This window comes from Montipora foliosa, chromosome 12, assembly GCF_036669935.1.
Source record: "Montipora foliosa isolate CH-2021 chromosome 12, ASM3666993v2, whole genome shotgun sequence".
NCBI classification, from domain to species: domain Eukaryota; kingdom Metazoa; phylum Cnidaria; class Anthozoa; order Scleractinia; family Acroporidae; genus Montipora; species Montipora foliosa.
Genome location: NC_090880.1, coordinates 34,666,152 through 34,678,325, shown reverse-complemented (window position 1 = coordinate 34,678,325; position 12,174 = coordinate 34,666,152). Strand labels below are relative to the sequence as shown.

Genomic DNA, 12,174 nt, shown 5'->3' with positions numbered 1-12,174 from the left:
TGGCGTGCAAGGTAATGCTTACGTTTTACTGTTACTAAAGAGGGGGCTTTAATTTAGTAGCCAACAAAATGTCGCAATTGCTTTTGCTTACTGTTGAAAGTTAGAAATCTTACGACGAATTCTTGACCAGTGAAAGGAAAAAGTAAAGGCAAAATTGACTTGCTCGCACGAGATGTTGAACCTTTTCACAATGCTAAAGAATGCAAAGCCATGCAATAGGAGGTTTTCACGTGACGTAATCGCCGCCATGTTGGTGGACGAAAACAAAAGATCTCTCATCAGCTTCTTTTGTTCGTCCACCAGAAGTCGTACATTTCTTTATTGTTAGTAGTGTCTCTAGAGGTTGGTTGAAAACGTCCTTGGCAATTTCCTAAGCTCGTTCAATATTCAATAATAAAACCCATCTCCGGGCCACGTTTATTTTCTTTGCCACCGTTAGGATTGCCACCCTTGAAACCAATAATTTTAGACCTTTTTCGGGATTTGTTAACGTAATTACGTTGGTTATCAATTAAAAACTGCATTTCCGGTTGAACTTAGCTTCGGTCAAAAACGTTTTCTTAACTTACATGGATCAAAGCGCGAACAGCTCTGAATCCGGGCTCTGAATTTGTATACAATATGTTTATTATTCATTTTCTATCTTCGCTTTTACTTCAACCTTACGAATACTCGATAAAAATACCATGGTAACTTCATTCCTTACGATTTTGTTTGCAAGGTGAAAAGGACGCGAAGAGACGGGAAGCCGTGAGGCGTCAGACAGCTAAGTATCTATTGAAAGCCGAAGCACTTTACAACACTTATCTCGCGTGTAAAGAATCATCAGAGAAATCTGAGCAGGTATATACGAGTGAGTGTTTATTTTTTCGAATTAACTAGTTAACAAATTAGGTTGTGAGACCAATGGTGCCTTCAAAAAGCGCACTCTAGAATATCAAGGTGGTCAGGTAGAAACGGAACTTTTTTACCTGAGGCCACAAAATCCAGTCAAGGCTATGCATGTAAAAGTTAGAGTAAGGTCCTGACTTTAAGTTCTAACGCAATCGCCATTATCCATTATCTTGAATGAAAAGGGAAAATCGCGTTCCGTATTCCAAGATGTTGAGCGAACTTTTTCGTTTGATCAAAAGTTTCGCCCACCGTCTGGTTGAACGCAATATCTACCTGTGAAGGTGGCTTTCAATCATTATTCGATGGAGAGTCAACCAATTTGTACCCGTTTAACCGTGCATCCAACATCTACACAGGAAAGTCCCAGTCGGAGTTTCTGAATTGAAATCCAATCGGGTTGTTGGACAAACATCTTGTTTCCCGGATCATTACTTATTAATATCTTCCATGTCGTCAAAAACACGAAAATTAAATCCAAGGGATTAAATGATCAAATGGCTCCATCAGCTGTTTTACAGACCATATTCATTTATTATTCTTCTTTTTTAGTTAATCAATTTGCCTATGAGGTGGGTGCTACACAAAAGAGCAAATAGTCACCGGCCCAAACCGCATATCAATAATATTGATCAACAAGAACGTCTAATTAGGCTGTTGCTGTTACCGCATTTGCAGCAAATAATTTTGTAGGTATTTATATCTTCAGCATGGAACACGTTATGCAAACGAGTAAACTAGAAAGTTTTCAGCTTTTTCTTAAAAGTAGAAACGTTAGTTATTGCGTTTTTATAGTATGATAAACATTCCATAAATTTGGTAATCTAACGAAAAATGTTCCTAAAAGAGAGATGCTGTAGCACTAGTATTGTTGAGTAACTATAAACAAAAAAACACCTAATCACCTAATTTACACTTGAAAAAGCACAGCGTTTTAGATGTTCAAGCCAATAATTAATTGGAAGTAACTTAAGTGTAATTAGCCTTTCCTTGGTTGATAAGTCTGAGTTTTCTAGGATGAAATGTGAGGCGCGCTTTTGGATTTTCTCAGCCTCCATCATCAACATCGGTGTTTGAGGAGACACACTTGAGAACATAAGCATAGGTGTGATCGAACCAGTGAGATGTACAACAATTTGAGTGCGTCTTTATTTACTTGGTCGGCACAATTTCTCTTGATAAATCCAAGTAAGCGGTTCGCTGGTGGTTCAAGTCGGTTTGAATGGAGTCAAAGTCATCCGGTGTTTCAGTACATTTGTAAAACTTGGAGTCGTCAGCAAACATAGCCAGTGTGGTTTCTGTATTAAAGTTTGGCATATCATTGACAAATAGTATAAGCAAGGTTGGCCCAAGAAGGCAACTTTGAGGAATTCCGGATTTGACTTCGTTCCAGTTTGAGTGATGTCCATTCATGACCACTCGCTGGAGGCGACCAATGAGATGATTAACCACTTTAGTAGAGGATCACGTATACCATAGCATTCAAGTTTGGCAAGTAGCTTTTTGTGACATACTGAATCGAAAGCTTTTTTGAAGTCTAAATAAATAAGGTCAAACTCAAGACTTTTGTCTAATGCTTTACCAATATCGTGTAGTACATGAAGAAGTTGAGTTGTGTAGGATTTTCCGGGTTGAAAGCCGCGGTTGTGGGAGGAAAAAACAGTCCTTGATAAACGGGAAGAGTCGTGACGCAACGCAGTGTTCTTGAATTTTTGCTACTATTGGATCGAAGTAGGGAAATAGGACGGTAGTTATCAACTTGATTTTTGTCACCTTTCTATGGTGAGCGAGGTTTGCGCATTTCCATTCACTATCGTACTTGCTAGATAATCGGTATGCTTCACCGAGAGTATTAGCCATATTTCGAACAGTATTTTGGATAACACACGAGGCCTGGTATTTAGTCCCAGGCTGCAGTCGCGGTTGTTACTATGAATATGCACATGGATACGTCATTAAGAGACCAACAATGTTGAAAGAGGGCTGCAGACGGCTTGAACGTTATTCGACTTTTTGCGATAACAAAAGAAATGTTGAATGGTTGTTGAAGCAAAGTTTAAAGGCTTTTAAACGCATTCAACATCGATCTATCTTCGATTCAACATGTTTCAACACGGTTTAAGGGGCAGCGGCAATCCATTTCAACATCGCTGTTCAACAAAATCGAACGGATGTTGAGCCGTTTTCCCAGGCCTCTTTACATGAAACTCAACACAGTTATCTTTACGGCTAAATACGGGAGGAAGCACTTGTGCGTGTTAGGTTTATGTGATCCTGTTCTTGTCGCTCACTAAGGTTTTTGTGGTAGTGCACTGTAAGTGCACTACATACTATGTCACCGGGCTGTAAGAGTGTAAGAGGTGGCGGCATTTTTGAGCGTTAAAATAGATATTTCGGTCCTATGTTTCTGGCACAAAGTGGTATACATTGAGGATTCCCATCCAGATACTAACCCCGCCGGACAGGCACTTCGGTGAACTTTTGTCAACTGTCACACGCTCAGAGTGCACGCTTAACCTTGTGGTGAAAAAGAAGTTGTAACGGAACTTTAAAATGATCAACATGCCAGCCTCGAAGCCAATGTTTCTCGATTCCCTTTTATTTTCTTCAATCTTGCTGGGTTCAGTATTTTACTAGTAGCCACATCAGTGGCTTCTCATGGGGCTATTTACCAAAGATATCTACCATGGCATTATAATGCTTTACGATACTTAAACATTATCGTGTACTATTAGGCCTATATATTACGCAAAGACAACTTGAATGTCCTGGAAGACAAAACGCAGCTCAGTTGACAATATACTGCACTACTACACGACGCAATGCGTGCCTATATTTAGTGTTGTCCTATCGTTTGGTGAAATATTTTCAGGAGGACTTGCACCCTGTGCACAACATCAAATAAGTAAGTAGGGTGGTTTAGGGTTAGAAAAAGATAAATCTAATTATATTTCGTTAATCTTAAAATTTCTCACCGAGCTAGCTGAGTGCATTAATTTATTTGTATACATCAGGGTATGTACTGTGCTACACGTATATCTAAACACTTTCCACAGGATTCTTTATCATCCCATCCTGATAACAGTCTTTGTGAATCGAATGATCTTCATAAGCTCAAGGACCTCACACTTGTTGACTTGAAAGTCATAGGAGTTGTCGGCAAGGTAAATTTTAATCATGTTATATATAACACTGCTCGTTTGTATGGGCGTACAGCATTTGGGCTCCAACGTTATACGAAGAGAGTGTTGGAGGGGTCGGAGCATTGAACTAACTTCCTTTTTTCTTGTTTTTGAAACACAAAGGTCATTCTGGTTCAAAACACGCTCAATGGGGAAACTTGTGTTGTCAAGGTATTTTCAATCTAAACCTTTCTTTGTACCCAAGCCGATTGCCATAGTGTGTATGCTTACTTCAAGGTCCAATTCCATATTTGACCAAGTTAAAACGTCTCCGTGCCAGTCCCTCCTTATAATAACAAGAACAATCTACTATTTTCCGGCTTAAAAAACGTTGTAGAAATCAATGAGATTGTCGCTACAATGTAATTTCAGGCTGTGTGTAAGTCGGGGCCAACACGGACGCATGTGCAGTCCTATGGAAATGGGCGTCAGAGAAAGAAGTCTGCGAGGCGCCTATATGTAAGTACTTTTATTTCATTCTTTTATTCTTATGACTTCCAATGCTGAAAATAGGATTTAAAAGACGATAAAGAGCCAAAAAGTTGGAAGGGAGCCAAACCGCAACAAGAAATTTCGTGTGTAATGAGACCTCGTGTTGGCATATGAAATCATGACCCAAACCTAAGGTAAAATGACGACATCAGACTCTTGTAAAGGTAGGTGCTCTTGGGTTAGAATTGTCCAAAACAATTCGTAAACGAGAACAGAATGGTAGTGATCAAAGATCGTTAGGAAACAGTGAATAAAAGACCGAAATAAATTATTGGTGAAAGGAGTACATTTATTTTCATTTCAATTTCAGTTGTAAGTTCTCGGTAGTTTTGGGTTGCAGTGCTAAGCTCCTTGATGGAGTATCACGTACAATAATCGATCAATCAGAAGTCAAAATACAAAACAACAATTGTCATTTGGTTATTCGTGTTTTCGCGCAATTTTCGGTAACGTTTTTTTTTTTCGGAATCAGTTGACGGGTCTTTTGATTTTTTGTTACTTTTTGTAAAATTCGATGAAAACTCGTCTAAAACCATGAAAGGGTTGTATCATTGGAACTGTCTTGTATTTGAGTGCTTTCTGGCGCTTTGTTTATGACAGGGAAAATACCCCAACATTGTACGGCTTTACAAATTCTTTGAGACTGCAAACACCATCTATCTGTTATTGGAATACGCGCAAGGCGGCCGACTTTGGGATCATATATTCACTTGCCATCGAAGTTATAAGGAGTCGCTCGATTATGTCACAGGAAAACCCACTCAAAGAAATGTTCAGGATAGAAACAAACTTGATGGCGATCACAGCGAGAGGAAAACAAATGAAAATCATGGCACAACATACGAGAATAGCCTTCCTCCCAAAGTTTCTGGAATGCCGGAAGAAAGAGAAAACCATTTTAGCGATCAAGTTAGCGTGGACGTTTCCATGCCTGGTTTCGCAAAACAAGGAAAATCTACAATTGTATGCAACACAGACACCGATAAGTGGGTACCCGATGGGAGTGGAACTTCGAAGATAAACACGGAATCCGTGGAGGATAAATGTACTGAGAGGTCTTCAGTTTCTCCAGACAGGAGCCATTTACTGTTTATGAGGATGGATAAGTACTTTGCGTCATCAATGCAGCTTGTACCGAATGAGCATATTAAAATTTGGGCGGCGGAACTTGTGTTAGCTGTCGCTTACTTGCACACTGCAGGGATCATTTGCAGGTAATTAAGGCCTTTATGGTCTCGGTTACCCGAGACAGCCCTCCTTCCCGAGACAACTTTAAAGAAGGTCTATATGGGAATTGGGTGACAGAGACAAAGTTGACCCTACTTGATTATGCATATATGTTAAGACGCATCTTCGAAAAATACGTATCTTCGTTTGCCCTTCTTTCTTTCTAGCTCGTTTTTATTAAGTATAGCTGCGTTTTCACATTCAGAAAATGGACTGACATGCTTAACGATGCAGTAATATGTAGTTTAAATGAGGCTGTTTTTGAATCGAGAGTTTCTGTTGACTGCGGTCAGAATTTGGCGGGAAAAACCTTTTCATTCGAACGCTAGCAACATGTATAAAGGAAAAGAAAGGAACTTTATTCAAGTGTCTGGTTGCTATAGCGCTGGAGCACTAATTGGGGACACTGTCAACTGAAATTAATAATGAAGGCAAATCAAGTCAAATGTTCTTTTTTTTTTTTGAGGAGAGGTAAAACCGGAGGACCCGGAGAAAAACTCTCGGTGGAGAGAAGAGAACCAACAAACTCAACCGAGATATGACTCCGAGTCTGGGAATCGAATATTGAGCACATTGGTGGGAGGCGAATGCTCTCACCACTGCACCCCATCCAAAGCCATTGTTGCTTCTTTGATTTAAATTTTATGCGTGCGCATTTAGGATTTTGCTGTCTCGTCTCGGGTAGTCGAGCCAAACTGTTTACATGCGGAAAAGTTCTCTTGCCTGCCAGGGTTACCCTACCTGCCGAGGTGAGACAACTCTCCTCCCCGAGTTGTCTCGCCCACTTAATGTGAACGGTTGATATAATTTTTTAAACAAATGAGTGGAAAAATATCTCGCCCAGGGTAGCTCAGGGGAAGGGTTGTCTCGGGTACCCGAGACCATATAAACAGGGCCTTAGTGTAGAGGCTTACAGCAGTCAACAAATTGGAACGCTCAAAAGGAAAACGCTATGTTAAATCCTTCAAGCAGAAGGTGAAGCAAGTGCTTATAGTCGGCACTACGGTAAAATGCGAGAAACTTGAGAGCGACCAACAGTGGGAAAATGCTACCGGTTACGGAATTTGCCTGTGACTTTTAGGCCAGTAACTCTATCGTCAAACCAGTGTCTCATTTTCGACTTTACTTCCGCATCGTTTTCAAAACGAGACGTGAAAGGGCAAATTTTTTCTGATGGTAGTTCTTTTACTGTACATTTGAATGAATGAACTAAGAGTGACGAGGCTCTTGGAATCGCTTTGAAAAACAAAGGGTGCGAAATTGCATTTGGCACTTGACTTCGAATTAAACTTAAGCGGGACAGGTCGCCGCTGTAAGGATTATGTGGACATAACATTCCTAAAAACGTTTTGACAAAGAAGGAGAGGGAATAATGAGACGCTAGCTGACTTTATCAATCTTCCGTCATTTTTTTGCAATAAACATCTTGAGTGAAGTTTGGAAGTTTACTTCCGTCAAGTTTAGATCATTAGATTCGCCATGTAAGCATGGTGACGACAACATTCGGGGCACGATTACTGTGGCTTCGTGGTTTTGCAATTTAATGTGGTTTACTATTTCGTTCAAAAGAGGGGTTCAGAACAACATAATACGAATTTAAGAAGTATGTATACAAAATCTCTAACCTTAATAGCCAGAAGTCAAAAGGACTTTGCCATGTCCTAGAACTTGTAGATGTAGGTGTAGAAAATCACGGTTTTTCGTTTTTCTATGATTTTCCTATTATGCATCGCGTTTTGGACAAGAATGCATCCCTCAGCGACCAGAATGCATTGCTCTTTGGAGGAGCCTCGCTTTTAGCAAGAATCGCAAGATACAGTGAAGAAGAATTATCGACCTTTTAGTCGTAAATAGTTTGTAACTTCATGCCTATCTTATATTTTCGTCTCTTCTTTCAAGTCAGATTTATCCCTGGCCAACTCGACCTGTCAATATTAGAATCCTCCGTGTCCAAGAAATTTGGACACCAGACCTTGTTGGACAAGTTATGAGTCCTGTATAACCTGAATTGGCTTTTACATCCATATTTACAGAGACTTGAATCCTAGAAACGTACTTCTCGATGAGGAAGGTCATATTCTTCTGACCTATTTTGGCTCCTGGGAAGAAGCAGATTATGTTCCTGATGAAGAGGCAATGAATCATTTGTACTGCGCTCCAGGTATTCATGCCATTCGACCAACAGATTAGACGTTTGTTGTGTAGTCCATGTCATCATCATTATGATCATCATCATCATCATCATCATCATCATCATCATCATCATCATCATCGTCATCATCATCATCTTTGTTATTATTGTTATCGTTGGAGCCAAGACTATCGTGGTCTTCATTAGGTATCGTCAACGCTGAAATCATCACCATCCTGGTCATCATCATTGCCGACATTATTATCTTGAGGTATATGATTTCTTTGCTATGAAGTCGTGGATAACTGCCCCTATACCCCACCCAGCCCCCAACCTGATGTATTGTTATAAGATTAAGCGCAACTGACTAATTTTTTTGTGCCTACGTGGCAGAGATTTGGCAGTTAAGTGAAGTAACAGCTGCAGCCGATTGGTGGAGCGTGGGAGCTCTTCTGTATGAAATCATAACAGGGCAGGTTTGTCTCAATTAATTTCTCTTCAAATAGAAACCTCCGCAATTCTTCTCCCTCCATCTTCACTCAAGGAAAAGGTGGCGTGGCCGGATATTTACATGCAGATGCACGGAGTTTAAGTACCGGTATTTGGTTTCGGTGTTCCGATTTCTTAATGCTGTTGACTTTGATGCACTGTTAATGTCAACACACGGTACCCGCCACCTGTAAGCTACATGTATATAGGTCCTTTTCTTTTCATTTCCTTTTATTTTTTGAAGAAAGTCTATTCTCAGTCGTGGCCTCCTATTGCATTCAAGTCACACTCACCTCTAAATTCTGTATATCAGTTCGAAGTTTCAACTCATGATTTTTAAGTTACGAGCGTTTGAATTTCTTGTTTCAGGCTCTTTCATCTGCGCATCCCTGGGGACTTAAAACACACACTGAGTTACAGCTGCCCAATAGAATTTCACCCGAGGCCAAGTCTCTTATAAAAGAGGTACTTGTCGAGAGAAAATTAGTTCTATAAGACACGCTTGATGAAGAAACCAATGTAAATGACGAAGGTTTCATGCCAATTGCAATGAAAAAGATAGGAAATTTTTACCCCGGTAAATACATATGCATGAAAGGATTTATTTCTTATTTCAATGGTGACTCGGGGATACTGGAAAAAAATCATAATTTTCCGATCACTAGTTCTTTTGCTCAAGCATGTACTGAGCTGTAGGAGACTCATGGGAGCTATAACAGGTCGGAACTAGTCCAACTGGAAGGTTTGACTGCTGTAAAGGAGCACACGGATTTTTTTTTGCGAGTATCCCCGAGTCACCATCGAAATAAGACATTTCATGTCGTCATTGATGAGCCTACTGTTGAGTCCATGAGCAGGCTCTTTTGATAAATGACGCGCACAGTCAAAAGCTAACCCTTCTTTTGACGCCTGCCCTAATCCAATTAGGGTCTGATGGCAGGCTCCTCATGGACACTTTTCCGGACCAGAAAGAAGGAAACAAACAAATATTAATGCAAAAAAACGCCATGTAAAAGGGGCTGAATGTGCATGTCCAATACAACGTGTGTTTTTTTCTGAAGCTCTTTGAACAATGAAGCTCTTTGAACAATGGGTAAGAAGTAAATATAAAACAATGTTCTCAAACAAACATAAGAACAACTGAGATGAAAAAATTTCCCGCTCTGGGGTATCAATGTGTTGTGCATTCCTAGAATTATGGTATGTTGAAGGAAATTCTCATGACCACCAAAGTGAAGCCCTCTGGCTTTTTCCTTGTTTTTTTTTTCCGTGGGTCTTGGATGGGTGTCTTCCTAGAAAGCGATCATAGTTTGATCACCACCAGGAATACATCGATCGAGAGGAAGTCTTGGGTCATTGATTTGTATATGCATGACTCCCTCCTTTCAGGGGTTTACAAAGGGAAATCCCTTCCTTCAGGGATGTATATGGATAAATCCCTCGTAAATAGAATTAATTTCCATTCGTCATCCCTGCTACCTGATCGAGCCCTCCTCAGGCTTTCAGTCTGTTGAATGTTTAATTAACGACTCTGGGCCTTAAGCAGAGGTTGTTCTATAAAAAGACAAGAATCATCATTATCATGAAATAGCATGCGATAAGATCTTTATATTGACCTTTTTCTTGCTTTTATCATTGAATCTAGCTTTTGAGAGTGATGCCTTCAGAGAGATTGGGTGAGCCATTAATTTTATTACGCTTTTATTTCAAATGAGCCTTGAACATCGGAAGAGCGCCTTAGTGCGCTTGTGGTTAGCTTTGTTATGATTCCATTCGACGCAAACCAATGTTTACTCCCTGTGGGTTTTAGATAACAATTGCTTCACTACTAATAATGACGATGGGAATTAGCTGCGAAAGCAATTTCTATCTAACAATTACCTGGGCTTATGCAATTTATATATCATCAATACTGCGCTTCCGACTCCTTTCTTCTTTTTTGGGCGCGAATTACACGCCCAAGTATCTCCAGGGCCAAAGTCTGTGTCTGGTTTTGTTTTGGGGTACATGGTAGTGGTCTCTTGCTTCTTTCGGGATGTTAACCAACATAGATTAGCGGAGACAACCTTGTCTTTAGCCGTAAAACAGTGGTCAGCAGTAGCTACGGTCGCAAAGGTTAGAGTCAGGGTTAATATGTTAGATAAAAACACATAACGGCAATTCAAATGTACACAGTATCGTATAATTTTATTCTCTTTCACATTTTCGACCTTATCTTGTTTTATTAGGTTCTGGTGTAAACGGCGTGGAAGAAATCAAAACGCATCCGTTCTTCAGTGGAGTTAATTGGGCCTGGTTGTGCTCCAGAATCAGTTAAGGGAAAAATATGGAAATAACTTGGAAGAACCAATTGGGTGTTCCTGCACGTAGGGAAGAGGGCTTTATGCAATTTCAAAAGCCAGGGTTATCTGCCTGAAACGAGGGGATATCAGATTTATTCACCTCTGGTCCCGTCCGAGAGCTGCGCCCTCGAGAGAAACCAGAGGTGAATAAATCCGATATCCCCGATTGAAAGGCCGATAAAATGCTTATTTTACACATTGGTGAGGTTTTTAGAAAATGCACTGTTGTTTGATTTGTTGTTGAAGATTTGTAAAGAAACAAATATATGTAGTCTCTAGGGACATAAATTACATCCATGTGCGTGAAAAATTGCGAAAACAAAATTGTCATGGTCTGAGTTGAATATTTAAGTGTAGTTTGCCTCGTGTAGTAATTTGCACTGTGGATTACCGGTTTGATTAACTTCAGCTGATGTCGAAGTATGAGTGAATCGGATTCCAGTGATGATAATTTCATCACTCAAAGCAGTTTTTCTGGTACTATTCAGTCGTCTTACGAAGATGAAATTTTGTTGGATGTGCCAGCAGATGTAAAGGAAACTTGTTATGGAGCGAACTGGGCATAGGAATGTGAAATCGTTGCATGCACGAATATCAAAGAGTTAGCTCAAAGGAACGAGAGGTTTTGTCCGATGTTTTGCAACTTTCTAAGAAATCGTTTTTGTAGGAGGATACGCGTCAGCCTCGGCGTAAGAAAATTGTTCTCGATCGTAGCAGCGTGAATACTTCATCTAGTTCCACGTTTACTTTTGCTAACTGCAAAGTTGTATTTAACATGAAATGAAACTTGTATAAAATGAATTCAGCTAATGTTATTAAATGATTCAATAAAATGGAAGTGTTATTTGGTTCAGTAATATTGTAATGTATTTGATGTTTTGAGGGAAATAACTGCAGGGAAATAACTCAGCTCCGCACTCCCCTGTTGCAATCAAAAGCCGCTACCAGCTTTTCAGACAGTTTATTATTGGCGGGGAATATTCAATAGTTCCTGCGAGTATAAAGAAAACCGAGCCATGCGGCAAATAATGAAAGAACATTGGTGTTAGGGTCACGTATCCAGTATCGTCCTCTTTTGGGGCCTATTCAGCTTTTCAGTTTGAATGGGTAAACGTGTTTATTCTGCGCCCCAAAGCAGAATGAAAGGAATGAACCGTTTCCTCGAAAACTGTACTTGCCGTCTAGATTCGTTTCTCAATGGAAGTACGGATCAGGCCCTTGGTTGTTTTATCTGAAGTCGGATCAGGTTGTCAGTGTTTATCTTTGTAACATTTTCAGTAGGGGGAGGGGGGGGGGGGTGGTAGGGGGCAATCTGCTTGCTCCCAAAACGTGTGTCGTCAGTCGTGGATGCTACAGTGAAAATTTGGGCTTGGATTTGTCGTAGGGTTCTGCGAATGTAAGGCCAGTGGGGATTATCTTT

General features: G+C 40.2%; 1 protein-coding gene across 3 annotated transcripts in view; it reads left to right on the top strand.

The window, feature by feature from the left end:
- LOC137980438 (ribosomal protein S6 kinase-like 1) overlaps positions 1-11,611 on the top strand; it is a 21,783-nt gene extending 10,172 nt beyond the window's left edge. For 2 of the 3 annotated variants that reach the window (XM_068827883.1, XM_068827882.1), the window contains exons 6-16: positions 1-11; positions 722-843; positions 3,948-4,055; positions 4,197-4,244; positions 4,446-4,532; positions 5,166-5,779; positions 7,826-7,953; positions 8,317-8,399; positions 8,782-8,877; positions 10,058-10,088; positions 10,641-11,611. The exon at positions 1-11 is cut by the window's left edge and continues 826 nt beyond it. In XM_068827883.1, coding sequence (XP_068683984.1) covers positions 1-11; positions 722-843; positions 3,948-4,055; positions 4,197-4,244; positions 4,446-4,532; positions 5,166-5,779; positions 7,826-7,953; positions 8,317-8,399; positions 8,782-8,877; positions 10,058-10,088; positions 10,641-10,729 — 1,417 coding nt within the window. In that variant the 3' untranslated portion in view covers positions 10,730-11,611. Of the gene's footprint in view, positions 12-721; positions 844-3,947; positions 4,056-4,196; positions 4,245-4,445; positions 4,533-5,165; positions 5,780-6,258; positions 6,469-7,825; positions 7,954-8,316; positions 8,400-8,781; positions 8,878-10,057; positions 10,089-10,640 lie in introns of those variants that run through there. The other variant, XM_068827884.1, reaches the window with a different exon arrangement.
- The last annotated feature ends 563 nt before the right edge of the window (positions 11,612-12,174 follow it).